The sequence below is a fragment of the Typopeltis vanoorti genome, chromosome 3 (genome assembly GCF_054136105.1).
Source record: "Typopeltis vanoorti isolate ZY-2024b chromosome 3, IOZ_Tvanoo_1.0, whole genome shotgun sequence".
Taxonomy (NCBI): Eukaryota; Metazoa; Arthropoda; class Arachnida; order Uropygi; family Thelyphonidae; genus Typopeltis; species Typopeltis vanoorti.
Genome location: NC_143551.1, coordinates 24,542,162 through 24,563,149, shown reverse-complemented (window position 1 = coordinate 24,563,149; position 20,988 = coordinate 24,542,162). Strand labels below are relative to the sequence as shown.

At 35.6% G+C, this 20,988-nt stretch overlaps 1 protein-coding gene across 1 annotated transcript in view; it reads right to left on the bottom strand.

The window, feature by feature from the left end:
- Positions 1 to 20,988, bottom strand: part of Polr3A (RNA polymerase III subunit A) — a 427,591-nt gene that overhangs the window by 184,998 nt on the left and 221,605 nt on the right. The window contains exons 17-18 of the mRNA XM_090415517.1: positions 18,031 to 18,158; positions 11,235 to 11,370 (exon numbers count right to left, since the gene is read on the bottom strand). Coding sequence (XP_090271643.1) covers positions 11,235 to 11,370; positions 18,031 to 18,158 — 264 coding nt within the window. The remainder of the gene's footprint in view (positions 1 to 11,234; positions 11,371 to 18,030; positions 18,159 to 20,988) is intronic.

Sequence of the window (20,988 nt, the reverse complement as noted above, 5' to 3'; positions counted from 1 at the left end):
TCATGTAAAGTGCTGGCACATCACCAACATACGACAAATAGTAAGACACATGTTGCATTTTTACACAGGAGTGTCATCAGCCCTCAGCAAATAAGAATAAGATGACTAACCTATGCAGAGCCTAGCAAGAACATCTTCCTCCCTTCTCTTTATTGCCTAATGTCATATAATTTTGTCAACTTCCTGCTATAATAACTGCCATTGGACAATTAGCTTTGATCTTATAAAGTGTCAGTAGTCTATATATGGTACTGTCAAACAGTACGAGGAAAAAGTATAGGCCGATCTGTGGATTATATATAGGAGAGGAAATAGCATGTAAAGAGCTCAATGGGTCTACATAAATTACATACTTTTGGTAGAGGTTTTCTTTTATATGCACAAGTGCAAGCTGAATGGTATGCAAATCTGATGTATAATTTGTTGTTTATTATTTTAACGGTATAATAGAACACAGAAACTAAATAAATAATTGATTTATTAACTTGATGCTGATATTTCGCTGGTATTATAACCAGCATCTTCAGAGCACAAAAACACTGTTTGTCACAATACGCGAGACTAAAACATGGTGTACATTAACAAAATTGTAGCAGCAACACAAAGACTAGAGTCCTGATTTTGGCGCCCTCTATCTGGAAAAAAAAAAAAAAAAAAAAAAAAAAAACGCTATCATATATTGCTAGAGTCCTAGAAAAGTGCTAGTTTTTCCTTAATATGACTGTCTCCCAGATCTTCGGCAAGTTAATACAGCCATATTTGTTGAGATTTGGAGTGTGTTTTAGGGCTTCTGTCGCCTCTAAGAACAATCTCTCTGATTTATATGGGTTTCTGTGTAGTACTTTTGTGTTTTTCCAGTTGATCCTGTGTGCAGGGGTATCCAGAGCATGGTCTGCTAGGCCCGACTTCCCATAATGATATTTCCGGACGTATCGTTTATGTTCGCTGATGCGGATATTCACAGTTCTTCCTGTTTGACCGTAGTAGGCTTGATTGCATGAGCAGGGTACTTGGTAGACTCCTGGATGTGATAAAGGAGGAATGCTGTCCTTGGGTGAGCGGATGAGGGTGGCTAATTTGCTACATGGTCTGAATGTAGTGCGTAGTTTATGTTTAATGAGAATTCTTGAGATCTTTTCGGATGTGCCTTTAATGTAAGGGATGGTGACTGTTTTGTTGTAGTTCTCTGTGGTGGATGGTGGGAGGGGTTTCTTAGGAGTGTTTAGTATTTTGTTTATTTTTTGTGGATTGTAGCCGTTGGCCAAGAAGGTGTGGCGTAAGTGAGTCAGTTCAGCAGTAAGAGCCTTGTCATTTGAACAGATTGCTCTCGCTCTATGGGTTAGCGTTTTTAATATGCCATATTGTTGAGAAGGATGATGGTGTGATTGTTTGTGTAAGTATCTGCCTGTATGTGTGGGTTTTCTGAAAACTGAAAATGATAAGGAACCATCTGGGAGACGTGTGATGAGTGTATCCAGGAAGGGCAGACAGTTGTTGGCTTCCGGTTCCATAGTAAAGTGGATTTTTGGGTGTTGGCTATTTAAATGTGCTAAGAATGTTTTCAATGTCTCAGGGCCATGTGGCCAAATGGCAAGCACATCATCAACATAGCGTAGCCAAAGTGTTGGTTTGAGAGTGGCTGTATTGATTGCTTGTTTTTCCAGGTGTTCTATGTAAAAGTTGGCTAGGGGGGGAGAAAGGGGGGAGCCCATGGCTGTCCCATCAATTTGTTTGTATATTTTCCCTTTCCATGTGAAATATCCTGCATGTATTGTGAATTTGAATAGTTCAAATATATCAGGGGGGAAGTGTGACTTCAGTAGATTGAGGGTTTCTATTAGTGGTACATTTGTGAATAGTGAAATGATGTCAAAGCTTACTATTAAGTCTGAGCTTTTTAGGGTGAGGTGTTGTAAGATGCTTTTTAGGTGTGCTGAATTTTTGATAAAGGAGGGAGAATTGTTAGTGAGAGTGGCTAGTAGCTTTGCTAAATGTCTAGCCAGTTTGTATGTGGGACTATTTATACTGTCCACAATTGGGCGTAGGGGTGTGCCTGGTTTGTGAATTTTTGGTGATCCATAGATCCTCGGTGTTCTAACATGGAAGGGTTTGAGTTTGTTAACTGTGTCTTTGGGCCAGGAAGTGACTTTTTTTAATAATTTTCGTGCCTTATTCTTTTGTGTGTTGGTGGGATTGCGATCTATAATTTTGTATGTTGACTGATCTTGTAATAGTGTGTGCATTTTGTTTTCATATTCAGTTGTGTCCATCACCACGGTTGCATTTCCTTTGTCTGCTTTTGTTATGGTAATCTGGCTGTTGTTGTGTAGCTCTTTTATAGCAATGAATTCCTTATGTGGGATATTACTTTTTGGAGGCTTGGACTTGATTAGGATGTTGGCCACATCTAAACGTATGTTGTTAGCTATTGTTGGAGGCAGGTCGTAAATTCCTCGTTCGATGGACGCCATTATTTCGGCTTTTGGAACTTGCTTGGGAGTTATGGCAAAGTTGTGCCCTCGACTTAAAGCAGTTGTGGCTTCTTTGCTTAAGGTGAGTGACGATAGATTCACAATGACGAGGTCTTGTTGTAATTGCGGTCGTTGTATGGTGTTCCGTTGTTGTAGATAAGGAAAAACTAGCACTTTTCTAGGACTCTAGCAATATATGATAGCGTTTTTTTTTTTTTTTTTTCAGATAGAGGGCGCCAAAATCAGGACTCTAGTCTTTGTGTTGCTGCTACAATTTTGTTAATGTATACCATGTTGTTTTAGTCTCGCGTATTGTGACAAACAGTGTTTTTGTGCTCTGAAGATGCTGGTTATAATACCAGCGAAATATCAGCATCAAGTTAATAAATCAATTATTTACTTAGTTTCTGTGTTCTATTATACCGTTAAAATAATAAACAACATGTTCGACGAACACATAAGTCTGTCCTGATGTATAATTACTGCAATCAGGTGAGATCTGGTTGGAGATAGTAATGTCAGGAAACACAGCAGCAAATTAGCTCAAGAACTGACACCTATGTGTCAGTTCTTGAGCCATCAGTATAGATGGGCAAGAAATCAGAGTGGGCTGCTCTGTGTGCATTAAACAATTGCAAGTAGACAGATGATGGAATATGAGACTTCTGTACCATATACAAAGTGAGCAGTTGCAGGATGGAAAACCTGCCATGGAGGGATGCTGTTATGTTTGGTGTAGGTAATGCTGTCAACAGCTTGCATAGTCTCTTTAACATGCATACCAAAAGGACGTAAGGCAGTCTGATGTGCGTGATAGATCTTCCCAACATGGAGAAAAGAGACACAAAAGACTCATCCATGCTGGGTGATCTGGAAGATACTTTATCTTTAGGGCATAGTTAAGAATCAACTGTTTCCATCTAAGTGATAGAGCTGGTTCATTTGCTCCAACATAAAGACTTAGAATGGATGATGTGCAAAAGGCACTAGTAGAGTATCCACACACCTTGATGATGGATGGGATCCAACCATTGCAAGCTATTTGCCTTGCATAGATTTTTGCCCATAATCTAGCTATGAACATATAAGAGTACAATAAAGAAAAGACAAAGCAATGAAGATCAATCTGCATCCCATTCAGTAGAGGATAGAGTGTGAAGGAGATTCAATGTTCTTTTGCACTTTTCTCTTAATTGATGAATGTGTGCAAGGAATGCAAGTTTTTTTATCAAAGATCAGTCCCAAGAACTTGGCTTCTGTTTCTACTGGAATAGCAGTTCGTCCCATTCTTAACTGAGAATCTGGGTGAAAAGTGTATTTTCAACAAAAGCGAACACAAACTTTTTTTCTGTTGAAAACCTGAACCCATTACTATGAGCCCACAGAAAATCATCAAATGCTTGCTGAAGTTGTCTTTCAAATACATTATCTTACAAGAGTGACAGGAAATTGTGAAGTCATCAACATATAGAGCATTGTCTACAGTAGGAGGAAGTTGTTCAGTGACTGAGTTAACTTTGATAGTGAAAAGTGTCACACTTAAGATAGAGCTTAGAAGAACACCCAGATCTTGTTTGGGTGAACTTCCCACTCTGACTTGGAAAGTTCACCCAAACAAAATTTTTAATAAAAATACAGGAAGCTCTGAGACCTAGGTTATAGAGGTCTTTTAATATGCCATATTTCCAGGCTGCATCATAAGCTTGTTTTTTTCATGTCAAAGAAAACTGAAAACAGATGTTCTTGCTTCAGTAGTGCATCTCTTATACAACTTTCTAAATAGACCAAATGGTCCAAAGTTGAACGATGTCTATGAAAGCCACATTGTATATTGGAAAGAAGATCATTGCTTTCTAAATATCAGAGAAGTCTGGCATTAACCATTTTCTCTAATATCTTACAAAGATAGCTGGTCAGAGCATTACATCAATAATTATTTGCTTGTGTTAGATACTTTCCTGGTTTTAGGATAGCAAAGACAACTGACTTATGCCAAGAATCTAGAAAATATCTCTGCAATTATTATATTGTATATTAAGAGAAGATCCATTATGAAATGATAAAACATCTCCCATCATCTTCTAGCACAATAGGGTAAGACAGAAAAAGAGCTCTTTTTAGTTCCTCCTTAACAAATGACTAATTGTATGGCTCAAGCCCATTAGTAGAAAAATTTAGCCTTTGTTTCTGTTGCTACTCTTTCAATATTAAAAATTCAGGAAGATATGAAGCTGTTGCTGATATTCTGGCAAAATTTTCACCCCAAGTGTCTGAAATAGCTTTGGAATCAGCAATAACACTTCCATTATGATCTAAAGTAGACAAACAGTGTGTTCTATATCTACCTTTCATTTGTTGGATTTTATCCAACTTTTTTGCACTGGTCATTTGATTAAATGATGAGATGTTAAAAGGATATCTCATTAACCAGTTTATATGCAAAGAGATATCTTAATTTTCCACCAAATCTTCATAAACATATACACAATGCTATTAGTCAATACTAGGACAGCTGTCTTGCCAAGTAGCAGATATATATGCCAAGTTGAATTCTTAACAAAGAAAGCACAAATCATATGCATCTACATGCATGTGACAATATTATTAACTTCACACATGAATGAATAAGGATATCTATAAGAAATCAAAATACTATAAATTAGAAATATAAAAATTAATTATGCCCACCCATATTTAAGAATAAACTCAAAATACACCATGTACAATAGGAAAGAGGAAAAAACAAGTCAAAAAGGATGTCTTTGTGACAAAAAAAAAAAAAGTAGCCAGAGAATGTAAACAATCCGCAAAAACAACATATTCATTTTTCTCAACTTTAACTCTACATCTAAATCACTACTCTGTGCTGTTTAAATGTGACAGGGAAAAGTGGAAAGTGATTTAAGAACAATTAAAGAATGCACAAAATTAGACCATGCAAGAAATGAAGACATTAGAAGAGAGCTAGTTATTTACAGTATAAATGAAAAGATCAAGGAATATATATATATATATATATAGAGAGAGAGAGAGAGAGAGAGATGGAAAGATATTGGCTACCAAAAGAAGTGGATAAATACAGATCCAAAGGAAAGAGGGGGAAGACCAGCTGCCAGAACAGTGAAGCCAAAGCAGCCAAATGTCTAATCCTTAATCAGAAGATGGAAAAAGTGATAATCATCAATGATACCAAACCAAAACATCATCATCAGTATTCAAGACATTAAATTGACAGTCTTGTGGATTTATCTATTTGTAAAATTTATATCAATAAAAAGCAACCAGAGTGCATAATCTGGTCTAACTGGGATGTGGGTTACCACGGGAGAAAGCTCGTCTTTTAAGCAATAACTGAGTTTCATATACGAATACACCTAAACCTCTTTTTATGCGAATTTTTTTTACGTGAATTGGGATATCAAAAATAATTTCTTTTAAGCAATTTTTATTCACTTTTACGCGACCAACCTAAAGCCTAAGTTAGGAAAAAATCCGTAATTCAAGAAAATTCTGAGAATTTTGTAGAATTGCATTCTCGTTTCAATTAAGAAAATTCTAAATTCTTACGAATTTCATTTATTGGGAATTCCACGAATTACATAACTGACTGCGCATAAAAAAGCAATTCTTTGCAGTTTGAATTTGGTGTTTGAGTAGACAACACAGTTACCGCATTTTTTGCATTTGCATTTTTTAAGAGAAATAAAAATAAAAATCGCATTAGAAAATTAATAATTTTGCCAAGAAATAATAAATGGTAAGCTATATGTAATTTTCAAACTTTCATTTCATTAACCGAAGATTTTAATCCAGCCCTCACATGATGTTGCCGATAACCAAAAAAGGCCATTTCCTTGGATATAAAAATTCAAATGTTAGATCGTCTTCAAACTGGGGAAGGTGCGGTGGCTGTGGGTAAGCATTTTGGAGTCCGTGAATCAAATGTCAGATCTATAAAGAAAAATGAAGAGACTATTAGAAAAGAGGTATGTTCTGGTACAAAATCAAGTGCAAAATTATCATCATACACAAGAGATGTTGTTCTAGAAAAGGCCAAAAAAGCTTTAGTGATGTGGATAGAAGATACTATACAAAAAAGAATGCCAGTTGACGGAAATTCCATCAAGCAATCAGCATTGAGATTATATGAACAGATTAAAAAACTGCAGCCAGATACTTCATCTCAATTGAGGAAAAAATATGAATTTCATGCAAGCAATGGTTGGCTGGCTAAGTTTATTAAAAAACATGCTCTTCATAATATAAAAATTAAAGGTGAAATGGCTTCTGCTGATGAAACAGCTGCTAAAGCATTTCCACAAAAACTTGCTAAAATAATTGAAGATGGAGGTTACACTTGTGAACAAGTTTGGAATATGGATGAAACTGGCATTTTCTGGAAAAAATGCCAAACAGAACTTGCATATCAAAAATGCAAAAAACTCTTGGTGGGTTCAAAGCAGCAAAGGATTTTTTGCTGCTTTGAATCCACCATAACACTCCTATTTTGTTCGAATGCTTTAGGAGATCGGATGTTAAAACTACTGCTCATAAATCGATCATTAAGACCACGGCCAATGAAAGGCGTAGATTTTCAAAAATTGCCAGTTCATTGGATGGCTAACAAAAAAGCTTGGGTGACCATTGATATTTTCACTGAGTGGTTCCACAAACATTTTTGTTTGTTTGTACCAGAAGTTAGACGTTATTTGAATGACAAGGGTCTCAAATTTAAAGTGCTTTTGATTCTTGATAATGCACCTGGTCATCCTGCCATAGAACACCCAAATGAGCAATTTTTTTTTTCTCCCACCCAATACCACATCATTGCTACAACCTCTAGATCAGAGTATAATTGCAACTTTTAAAACATATTATGTCAGAAGAACATTTCAGTACATTTTGAACAAGCTAAATGATGATGAAACACTGTCAGTTATAGATGTGTGGAAAAAATTTTCAATTATGGACTTTTTTGATCAGGTTCGATTATCGTTATCTGAATTGAGACCAGAAACTATGAATGTATGTTGGAAAGCTATTTGGCCCACATGTATTAAAGAGAATGCTCCTGTTCCCTTCAATCATACTGCAGAATTCCCCAATATAATAAGTTATTATTATTATTATTCCGGGCAACTCCAAGGAGTCGACAGACTCATTGAGGGAGGCCCTAACATCATGTCAAGAACAACTATTCGACATTCACACAGTCTCTATCATACCTTGCCTTGAACTCATTCACAGTCGTAGCACCCACAACAGACTCTGGAAGCTTATTCCACTCATTCACCACTCTCCAAGAAAAACCTAGCTCTAACATCCTTGTCAACCACACTTTTGCCCAGCTTCCATGCATGGCCCCTAGTCCTCCCACCACCAGTCCTATTTTCAAAAATATCTTCTGGATCAATCTTATAGAAACCCTTCAATAATTTGAATGTCTCAATCATATCACCCCTCCTTCGCCTATCGACCAATTTCTGCAACTAACAAATCTTCAACCTATTCTCATAAGGTTCATTCCACAGACCTGCTATCATTTTGGTCACTCGTCTCTGGGTCCTCTCCACTTCCTCCCCATCACGAAGAAACTCTGGTGCCCATAACTGGGCACAGTAGTCCAGATGGAGTCTTATCAAGGCACGATACAGAGGAACAACAATTTTTTTGTCTCTGCATGTTAAAGTATTTTTCAGAAGCCAAGTGATTTAATGAGCTGATTTAGTCACTTTGGCAATGTGCCCCCTAAACTTCAATTTCCTATCCACCAACACTCCCAAATCCCTGGCCTCATCAATCTCCTGGAGTACGGTTCCACCAATGTGATATACTGCTGCTATTCTTTTCACCCCAAAGTAGGTGAAAAGAATAGCAGCAGACTAACCTTACACTTTGCCACATTAAATTGACATCCATTTTTCCTAGCCCAATCCTCCAAACTATCCAAATCATTCTGTAAAATTTTGACATCCTGTGCACTCACAATTGCTCTACCCAACTTTGCATCATCAGCAAACAAGTGAAAACTTCCTCTCAGATCCTTTCCTATATCATTGATGAATAAATTGAAAAGCAGTGGTCCAAGAACAGAGCCCTGCGGCACACCACTAGTCACAAGCCATCTTTTAGACTCCACTCCTGAATAAACCACTCACTGGTATCTCTCCTTCAACCACCCTCCTATCTCACCATCTGCTCCAGTTTACTGATTAGGGTTCCATGTGGTATCCTGTCAAAGGCCTTGGCAAGGTCCAGTAGTATCACTGTAAATCCATTACCCATATCTAGTTCAGCCGTCATTGTGTTATAAAACGTGAGCAAGTTACTGAGGCATGATCTACCCTTCACAAAACCATGTTGTCCCCCATACAATATCCCATTTTCATCTATCCAATCCTGTATTCTTTTCTTGACTAATTTCTCTAAGACCTTGACAATGATTCCTGATATGCTAATCGGTCGGTAATTTACAACAGCGGTCTTGGAACCACCTTTATGCAGTGGAACTATTTTCCCCTCCTTCCACCCGCTCGGGACTAACCCAGACCCGAGACTCAAATTAAACAAAATGGTCAAGGGTACTGACAATTCTTTAGCTGCTTCTCGTACTACACGAGCTGGTATACCATCCAATCCCACAGATGTATCGACATTGAGGTTATGCAATAGACTACTCACCTCCACTTCATTCACCACAATTCTCGTATAATCTACTGGTTTATTCGTTTCTGCAATGTCACCACCTGGATGATATATTCTTGCAAAGTGCTCACTCAGTAACTCAGCTATCTCAACTGATTCAGTTACCTCCCTACCATCGGCATTCTTTAAAATCATTCTGCCATATGCATTTTTCCTTTTACTTGCAACATATCTAAAAAACTGTTTAGGATTCTCTTTAGCCTGCATGGCCAATGCTCTTTCGTAATCCTTTTTTGCTTTTCTTACCACACTCGTTACCCTTCTGGCAAGTTTGGCATGTGAAATTGGCGGAGAAGGATTCGATGATCTTACGTCAGCAGATATCGAAGAATTGTTAATTGATAAACCTCTTAGTGAAGACGAAATAGTGGAGATTGTTTCTGAGATTCCTGAAAGTGAAGAAGTTAATGATAATGTCAAGATAATCCTACTTTTACTGCTGATATAATTACAGAAGGTCTTAAAGTGGCCAGTAATTGAGGCAATTATTTTGCCCGACATGATCCAAATGAAGAATACGCTGGAAAGTTTTCACGTGAGCTTAAGTTGTTAATATCTTCATACAGAGAATTATATCGTGACTTATCTAAAGCATCAACACAGCGATTAATAACTGAGTTCATGCCTAAAACTACTGAAACAACCAGTGGTACTTTTGTTCAAGACATGACAAGAAGAATTCCACAAGTTGAGGCAGAAGTCGATGACGATAATACCATTATTACAGTCCCACGAAAAGAAAGCTTTCGCGTTTATTGTCAGAAACTGATAACGAATAACATAATTTTTTATAGAATCCTTAGCAAACAACTGAAATGAATATGTTTTTTTTTAAGTTATTAAAATTCATTATATGTATGTGTGTTCTCCATGAAATGTAAATAAAAATCTTATGATCATAACGAATTTATTGTTTGTTTTTTTCATTATTTTGCTTATATTTCAGGTTTGGAACCAATCTTCACTTTTTCTATGGAGTCAGTAGTTCTTTTTACGCAAATTCTATTTACGCGTAATTTTTAGGTACGTATCTATTGCGTAAAAAGAGGTTTAGGTGTATATTCTTTTTGGTAAAACTCCATTCTGATTTTATTTATTTATTCTATATATATTTATTCTTGAAGCCGACTTATTTCCTTACTTACTACTATTATAAACGTACACAACATGGAATCAAAAATGCTAACTATAGGATCCAATGACAAAATGCCAAGTTGCTACATAGATCCACATATAAACAGTTATATAAATAAATTGCTGAAGTCTCACTTAATAGACCTAATCATAATCGAAATGAGACTGTCTCACTATTCCAAAAGTTTGGGAAATTGTTATACTCAATTATATTCAATCATTTATCTGCTATATTTTAATTTAAGTAATTTTTTTAATTTCACCCCAGTAGTTTTTAAATCATGAACATGTGACTGTATACATAGAGGGATTCCAATTTAAGCATACCCACTACTGTTTTTTGAATTCAATTCCTATTTCTGTTCATCAGTTATACTGATGATGTCTTATGATACATAAAACAAAATATTTACATAATAAAAAAAGTTATTTACTGCGGTATACATGTTATTCTACAGTTATGGAGATGCTTCACAGGTATCACTATATAAAAAAAAGAAAAAATTATTCAACCTGTTATTCCTTCAAATTTTCTGTGACAAAATAAGGTCTACTGTGAACAGCATCCTGGTTCACACACAGTACTGTCATTTGAAATTATACATATTGAAAAGTTTTATAATTGAACACTCTTTGATGAAATTAGCTGTGGTAGGTGGATATGCTAAATTATTTGAGGATTAAAATAATTATAGAGTTAAAAGAATCCTATCATGAATGACAGGCAGCAATCCACTGTCTGTATGTAAAAACAAATCACTCACAGTCATCAAAAATATAAAAATGAATAAAATCTAGTCAAGCAGTTGCTAGATTAGGGGAAGGAGGATAAATAAATGTGATAGCCAATATTAAAATATCCATTTGCTATGCACTTTTTGATTCAAATAAACTCAAGAAAAAGAAAAAAAGGAAATTACTTACATGAGTCATTGATGCAGAGTTCTTCTCCACTTGTGTATGCTTTGCCTTTTGTTCGCAGACTTGATTTAATAGGACATGATTTATTTGAGCGCAAAATTAAACTGAAAATCTGTTTTCCAGTCCATAAAGCAATGGGCTATAAAAATAAAATAAAATAAAAACACTAAATTTGGAGCAAAAAAAAAATCACAAATATTTGAGGAGAGGACCCAAAAATATTTTACTTTTATTACTTTTATTTTATCATATTTTATTAAAATATAAAAATATTTTATTTATCCTGCAAGACTTCATTAATTTAAACTCAGAGAGAAACATACAAGGCACAAGGACAAAGACTATGAAAATAGGTAGAAATATTGAAAACATGAGCTGCATCCTGAATGAGAATCTATAGAACTAAAACATTTCAGCTATTTAAGCACAATTTCTAATGAGGCTGACAAATTAAATATGGAAATAGACAATAGAATAAGCAAAGCTGGTGTAGGAAGTCAATTAAATAAATTTATATGGAATAAATGAAATTAGTAAACTAAACTAGCTATATACAGGACAGTGTTCAAACCAATTTCAAGTTATGAATTTGAGAGTTGGGTCAGAAATAAAATACTTGATCAAAGACTAGAGGCTGCAGATATGAGAGTTCTGAGAAAAATTTTGGTAGTGAACAAATAGCATTCATGGCAGAATCATTAGAAATGATATTGGGAAGCAGCTTGATATTTGAGGTTTAATAGCTCAAGGACAGCTATAGCCATGCTGTCCTAGAGCTATGTCCACTAGAACACAATGTAATAAATAAGAGGCATATAAACAGGTATAAAAAATCATAACACAAAAAAAAAAGATAAAGTGTGGAAAAATTTATAAAAACATTCAGGAAAAACAGTTGTTAAAAGTACATATTCAATGACTAATAAAACTTAACTTGTACACAATTTATTATAAGGCATTATATATTGCTACTCTAAAAATCTAAAAATGGGTGACACTTGAAAAATCGATAAAATTCACAGATTATGAATGTGACAAAAATAGTGACTGTGCTCATTAACATAATGACAGCAGTCAATTAAAACACATGGTGGTCCTTGTCATGAAGGTGCTTAAAAAGTGAATAACTTTTTTGATTATTAATTTTTTCATTTTATTTTTTTCAGGTACACAACTTAACTGAAGAACATTTGGGAAATTAATCATAGAAAAGCTCACAACCCAATAACAAATAACCAAATAAATTTCAGAGTGAATAATTTCATGAAGATCTGCAATTAATCAGCCATCGTGTTCTCCAGATCCACATGCTCCAACTTCTTCCTATGGGATTACCTGAAAAAAAAGGTGTATATGAACAAGCCCCAGACAATCCAACAGCTAAAGGAAAACATTCCTGCACAATTAGGGAGCTGCAGCTAGAAACATTAACAATGGAACATGCCATACAAAGGGCCCCATCTATGTGATGCCAAAAATGGAAGGCATTCACGTAATTAAAAAAATCTCCAGGTTCTGGTTTCAATATAACAAAAAAAAAAAAGAATAAATAAATAAGTTATTAAATGTTTAAATCCCTTCATGACTTATGGGCCACTTTGTATAAATGATGGTTAGTGCAGTATTACACAACTCACACATAGGCATGTCATCACTTGTGCCAAGGCTGTAGAGATGAAACACCAGACATACCACAACTGGCTGAAATCAAGAACCTCATCCTTCTTCAAAGCTTACACCAAAGCCCGTAATAGATGCAAAAAAAAAAAAAAAAAAAAAATCAACGCTTCCAAAACAGTTCGAAAGAGCAAAAAGCAGGAAACTAGCAGCCTGTCCAAACGGCAGCTGAGCCTTTTGGTCTCTCGCCAAAGCAATTGGCCGTAACTTCTGCCCAACACTATTCCTATCCCTATCATACCCAGATGGCTCTACTGCATCCACAGAAAAAGCCAATCTTCTGGCTTCATACTTTGCTTCCAATGAACACATAACTGACGATGGTAAATGTCCCCCAACCATTCCAGACACCCAACATACAATGCCGCCTATATCCTTTTTCCAGGATGAGATCAGAAAAATACTGTCCAAATTAGACACAAAAAAGTCTCCTGGTCCCGATGGCATTCCCCCAATTGTTCTGAAGGTTTGTGCTCCAGAACTGACCCCTATCCTATGTCACCTATATATACTCTCTTACTCCACTGGAATCTATCCCACAAACTGGAAATTGGCCTATCTTCAGCCCATTCCAAGAAGGGTGATAAGTCACTGCCATCCAATTACCGCCCTATCTCGCTTACCTCAGTCCTGTCAAAAACAATGGAAAAAATCGTCAATTCCCAACTCCTACACTATCTTGAAGACACTCACCAAATAAATGACCACCAGTATGGATTCTGCCACTGGTGATCAACTGGAGATCTACTCACATACGTCACCCATCTCTGGACAAATGCTATGGAGAGGTTTAGCGAATCTGAAGTGGTTGCACTAGATATCTCCAAAGCCTTTGCAATCAAAGGCCTACTAGGCAAACTACCATCATTCGGTCTTACCCAGGGCCTCTGTAGTTGGATTGCCAGTTTTCTCTCTGGACGCTCACTGTGTATGATGGTGGACAGCTCCCTATCATCTCACCACTCAATTAATGCTGGGGTCCCACAAGGTTCTGTCCTCTCATCAACCCTCTTCCTGCTATATATCAATGACCTACTGCAATTGACCTCCAACCCAATACACAGGTTTGCAGATGACAGCAAACTACACTCCTCGCTTGCATTTGATAAGCCTTACCCTACACAGCTCACCTCAACCTACAGAACATCAACCACCACCCTCAACTCCAATCTCCAAACCATCATACAATGGGGTTCGGATAACCTCATAAATTTCAATGCCAATAAAACTCAGTTCTGCACCATTTCCCATAAAAAAGAACCATTTTTTCCCAATATCCTTTTTGACAATACCCAAATTTCCAGACAGTTTGAGATCTCGCTTCTTGGAATCACCCTCACATCAAACCTCTCTTGGCATAAACATATCACAACCATTGCATCCTCAGCCTCAAAAAAATAGGATTTCTCTTTTGCTCAAGACGTTACTTCACCCCCGAACAGCTATTAGCATTATACAAATCACAAATCCACCCAGCTATTGAATACTGCTCCCACATATGGGGTGGGGTGCCAAAAAGCTCTCTCAAAATGCTCAACTCAATACAGAGGAGAGCAATTAGACTTATCAATCCCTTACCAACTCTCTCCCCTCACTTCCACACAGACGTATGGTCTCTGCAGTATGTATATTCAACAAATATTTCCATGGGAAATGCTCATCTGAAATAACATCAATAATTCCTCCATCCAGTACTAAGCTCATTGAAACATGTGCAGCTACTGCACAATATCCCTTCACAGTACACCTAGAAACAAACAGAACAAGTTTCTTTTCCTCTTCCTTCATCCCTGCAAATGCTGCACTGTGGAACAGTCACCCACCTGCTGTGTTTCCCAAGGAATACAATTTAAAGTCATTCAAATCAAATGTAAACAAATTCCTCCTTTCCCAACCCACTACCCATACACAGTACTAATGTTATAGGTTGACCAACCAACTTCCTGTGTATGGGCTCAACATAAAAAAAATAAATAAATAAATAAATAAATAAATAAATAAATAAATAAAAAACACTTCTCAAAAGGAAGGAGTGTGGAAGATGACTATCACCTATGTAGAGCCAAATAAAAACAACTTCCTCTTTACTGTCTCTGCAAAGACTAGACTGCCACAATTTAATTTTGGGCTTGATTTGATGGAGCTTATTATTGGTCTCTCTCTCTCTCTCTATTCCATGATTACCACTGGGATAAACATCTGTGTCTGATGATCTGACAGAAATCAGTGTAATGGGACAGGCATATGGTTGGATGATAACATATCAAAAAATATTAGAGAAGAGTTAGGCATTTGAAACAAGGAATATAGAGAAAAATGGAAATAGCAATTATACAGGATAGTAAGATATTAAGAATATATAAAATATAAATATAAAATATAAAATATATAATATATAAAACCTATAAAACAAGAAAACGTTTCATTTATTTAGCCACAGATTTTAATGAAGATCTAAATAACAGAGTAAACAAACATCATATATAATGCAGAATTCAGATTTAAAAAATTTATGTAGAATATAAGAAAAATTAGCCACAACACTAAACTAGAAGTATGCAGAATTGTTCATATGAGTTTTACTGAAAATTAGGCTAGAAATAAAATTGATCAAAGACTAGACAACACATAAGAGAGTTCAGGAAAATTTAGATGGCATTAATAGCAGAATTATGTTCGAAATGAAGAGACAATAATTCCTAAATTATCCAACCACAATGAGAGTACGTTATTAGTCACATAAATGAAAGGCAGGATAAATGAGGTTCAGATGATGGTGCCAAACCAGAAGCCAATTGACATACTAATAAATTTAATGTTCGATCATTTGAAGGTCAGTTAATTGCATTTTCTTAAATTGAAGGTTATGTAATTGAGAGATCACTGTTTTAAGAAGGAACTTAACATTGTTAGTATTCAAGAATGTGTGACCATATGTAATGTAAGATGGTAGCAATGTATGAAGCCAGGAAGGCAGCTAAGGACCCTCAACACGAAGATCTAGGTGGATTGTTGCAATTAATAATCTCTTTAGAAGACTGAAATGCAAGCAAAAATACTGGAAATAGGACAAAAAAATAATAATAATAATTGGAATAAAATTTCCAATAAGATGGGAAGGGGATAATAATGTAAACTTAATTATGTAGTGTTATCATAGTATCCTACACATTCCTTGAGGGTACATATCATAAAATGGTAGTAATGATCTACAAACAGTTCGGTTATGATCATCTAAAGAGTTGTTGGAAGTTTTTTCCCACTTGGTTAGACTATAAATTATATATTTAGTTTAATCCTTTATCCAAGTGTAAATTGGATAAAGGATTAGAGAAATATGTTGGAAGTCTCCACCCCCACTTGATTAGACTATAGATTATATATTAAGGAAAGTGATGAGAACTTAGTCCACCTTTGCCACAAATTGCCCCAGTCCTGAAGATACTTCAGGCGCAAACTTTGTTTGCTTACACTCAGATAAAGGATTAAACTAAATATATAATTTATAGTCTAACCAAGTGGGAAAAAACTTCCAACATCTTTCTCTAATCCAGAGTAATTTAATAATAAGGTGTGACACCTTTTGACTACTGGCATATGGAAATATGAGTTCTTCACTGCTTCAACCTCGGTATCACCTCTTGATCTGGCTCCCACTGAAGAGACCTCAATAAAGGTTGAAACCGATCTGGGTAGTGGCCCTTCCTATAATGTATAGCATTATACGTCTGCAAGGAGATGTGTTTTGCATTATGGGATACTAAGGAAAATGATAAGAACTTAGTCCGCCTTTGCCACGAGTTGCCCCAGTCCTGAAGATACTTCAGGCGCAAACTTTGTTTGCTTACGCTCAGATAAAGGATTAAACTAAATATATAATTTATAGTCTAACCAAGTGTGAAAAAACTTCCAACATCTTTCTCTAATCCAGAGTAATTTAATAATAAGGTGTGACACCTTTTGACTACTGGCATATGGAAATATGAGTTCTGCATTGCTTCAACCTTGGTATCACCTCTTGATCTGGCTCCCACTGAAGAGACCTCAATAAAGGTTGAAACCGATCTGGGTAGTGGCCCTTCCTATAATGTATAGCATTATACGTCTGCAAGGAGATGTGTTTTGCATTATGGGATACTAAGGAAAATGATAAGAACTTAGTCTGCCTTTGCCACGAGTTGTTCCAGTCCTGAAGATACATAAGGTGCAAACTTTGTTTGCTTACACTTGGATGAAGAATTAAATTAAATATATAATTTATTATCTAAGTTCCAAGAATTTCAGTGACTTTCTGTGTAGTGATTTGGTAGTACTTTCACACTATAGCATAGTCTTAAAGCAATATAATTTTGTATAACTGGATATAATATTCTATCACTACATATACTTACATAACTTTATATGTCAAATTTCATGTTATGTAAATATGAAATTTGACAAATAAAATTATTTGCATTATTTCAAAACTGAAATGTGGCAATAAATTTTAGGCAATTGTAAAAAATTTCCTAAAAATGCAAGCATAAGTTTAACTTACTGTAAAAAAAAAAAAAAAAAAAAAAAAAAAAAAAAAAAAAAAAAAAAAAAGTTACAATAAAACTTTAAAAAATTAGAAAACTTACTTTTGATATGCAACTCCCACCCTAAAAAAAAGGTCATAAACCTATAGTACATTAGTACTGTGGATGGGCTAAGGATTTTTTTTTAAATTTTATTAATTTTACATGCACACACATATTTGTATCATGTTTTTATTTATTTTTACCTGGTTTACCTGGACCAGAAAAATAAGAAAAAAAACATTCATTTCAATTCATTTCAGGCCTCCAAAAAAGCAGGTCAATGGTCTCACACCTATAATGAAATTCATTGGTGTGAATCCATTTCCACTTAAAGACAATCACAAATATCCATACCCATATTGGGTTTCAAACTCATAGCCTGGTGATTAAAGAATGGATACACTAACCACTTGGTTTTATTGGAGTGCTAAATTATTTCAAATTAAACATGCTGAAATGCTTAAGACACTGAATCCACTGAAAACACAGTCAGAAATTATAAGCAAGCAGAAAGTTCAATGACTAGATAAACAAAATTACTTGAAATTATAAAGACATACCTTAAGAATAGCAGGTGGAGGTAATTCAATGTGTGTATTTAAATCTTCACCAGCTAAAATGAAGGAAATAATTTGGCAAGCTTTATAGTGATCAAAAAACATGTCTTTCTGGGTAATAATATATCCTCCTATAATTGAGATATCAAATGAAAATTAATTGAGCATGAATATAAAATTCATTATAAAAAAAAATAGATGTTTATAAAAACTAAAAATAATGCAATAGATTCCCTTTTCCATCAACCATAAAGCATGACCAAAGTTTTTATGTTTAATCTTGTCATAATGAATAATTCTGTTCAATATACCAAACTAAGAATATTTTTCCTACAAGAAAAATTGTGTATGAATCATTTATGGTTACTGCTTAAACAATTTTGTATATTCAAAATGAGTGTCAATATCATCTAATTTGAGAAATTGAGTTTTGATTAAAAGTACTGCAACCAAAGTGATCTAAGACTATAAGTGAAGGGTCAGAATGCCAAAGTTCAAGGGTAGCAACATTACTCTTATAAGAAAGGCTAGCTAACTGGCAAGTTAACCAGCTAACTTGCCTTCAAATGGAAAGTTCTTTAAACTTTCTTCACATCTCATATGAGATTTGAACCAAAGTACATTGTCAATACTGGCTGAGTTCTAAAGGCTTCAGCTGAATTATTTTGAATTAGGACAAAAAAAAAAAAAAAAAGAAAAAAGTCTATGAGGTTAGTGGATTATATCTGTGAATGGTGTTCTTGTAGCCAGTCTGTCTTATAGGACAAAAAAAAAAAAAATGCAAATACTGCCACCTTTAAGCACTAAGGAGTCTTCTGAAATTAGTAAAACAAGGAAATATATATTATTTCAAACAGTGTATATGTAAGTTTTATTTTCTTTTTCTTAATAATACATTTATTTAGTCCTAGCTTTATTCTGCCTTTTGCTACTGGATAGCCAGTTTCCTTTCTTGCTCTCACTGCATGTTGTGGTGAATAGCTTTCAATCTTCACACTTCCCTGCCAATGGTGGAGCTAATCTAAGGTATATAGTCATAAAATGACAGCAAAAAGGTTAGCAAAAGAAGCGTTTGCTAACAGGATGGCAGGAAAAAGACCCAGTGGGAAAATCATGATTTAGGTGAACTGATACATAGTAAGCAGTGGATTAAAACAGTGCTTCCCAAACAATGGATGTAAAGGCCCCCTTGGAAAAATTAAAATATTTCACGCCCCCCCCATCGAAAAAAAAAAAGTAATCCAGACATATCTACCCTATATATATAAAATGATAAGCCTGTTTATGTCACATTTTTATGTCACGTTTGTATGTCATGTTTTTTGAAATGTTTTGAAACTCAGGAGCTACCCTGAGTGTCGAGTCTTCAAAATTCAAGTCATCAGAATTCAAGGAGAACCAACCTACCAGTCCGGAACTCCAGGGGTTGGGCATCATAGGTGCCAGAGGGGGGAAGGGAGAACCCCCCTTTCGAGTCTTCAAAATTCGAGTCATCAGAATACAAGGAGAACCGGCTTACCAGTCTGGAATTTGGGAGGGTTTGGCGGCATAGGTGCCAGGGGAGCGGAACCCCAGTTTTGAGTCTTCAAAATTCGAGTCATCAGAATTCAAGGAGAACCGGCCTACCTGTCCGGAACTCAGGGGGTTGGGTGCCGTAGGCTCCAGGTGGGGCGAACCCCCTCCTATTGAAGACTTGACACTCAGGGACTACCCTGAGTGTCGAGTCTTCAAAATTCGAGTCATCAGAATTCAAGGAGAACCGGCCTACCAGTCCGGAACACAGGGGGTTGGGCAGCGTAGGTGCCAGGGAGGCCTAGCCCCCCCCCCAGTATTATTATAATATTTATTGTATTTATATTCAATACAAAATATACACAGCGAATATCGCAAAAATCAAATGCAAATATTACATTTTTAGCATCATACATACATATTTGACATGGCACACTTAGTCTTAAAACATTTTAAATTTGTTTTCATTATTTCACGATTCCCCTCAACAATAGTAATGGCCCCCAAGGGGGCAGCGGCCCACAGTTTGGGAAGCACTGGCTTAAAAGACTAACCTATAGCATCTGACAATACTGGAGTCCCAGCCAATAACAGATTAATTTGTAGCAAAATTGTCAATAGAAAGTTAGTAATGATGTCAACTTTTCATGTAGTACTAACATAATATCCTATACCCTCTTAGAGTACATCAGGAATTTGATGATGATATGAAGATTTGTCTAAAATTGGCTACATCAATTCTGACTCCACCTTTGTATAATGGAATTCTCCTTCCACCCATTCAGTTCATCAGCAATTATCAGAACTTCCTCTCTACTTTCTTCTTATTCTACTAATTTTTCTGCCATCCTGGTTAGCCGACTAGTTAACATATCTGCTCTCTAGCCTTTGGCTAGAGAGCAGATATGTTAAAAGGCTGCAGGTGTGAATCCAGCCAGGGGCATGGAAGTTTGTGATTGTCCTATTTACTGCTTACTGTATGTACTGCTGTAACCTGTGTCCTGGCACAGTATGACCTTTGATGTCTTTGTGCTATAAAAATCAAATCCAAGCTAAACTTCCCTGAATACACTATGTCCATTGCAATCAATTCTTGTCAGTCAGATTATAAATATAATAAATAGTCATGTTATTAAGACTTCATTACTATAAATAAAATAAATAAATAAATAAATAAATAAATGCAGACACAAACATGTAATTTTTTTTTGAAATAGTGATTATGCAATGACTCAATCAATTAAAAAAAGTAATTAGTGAATAGCGCATCATTATATCACAATTAATCCCACTTTTATTCCTATAATATATGAGCTCATCATTCTTATTTCCAATAACAAGATAGCTATTTCAATGTACCCTTCTACACACACACATTCTTCAAACACTGTTTTCTATTACAGTATATGAAAGTGGATTGTAGTATGTACCAGCAGGATAAATCTCTAG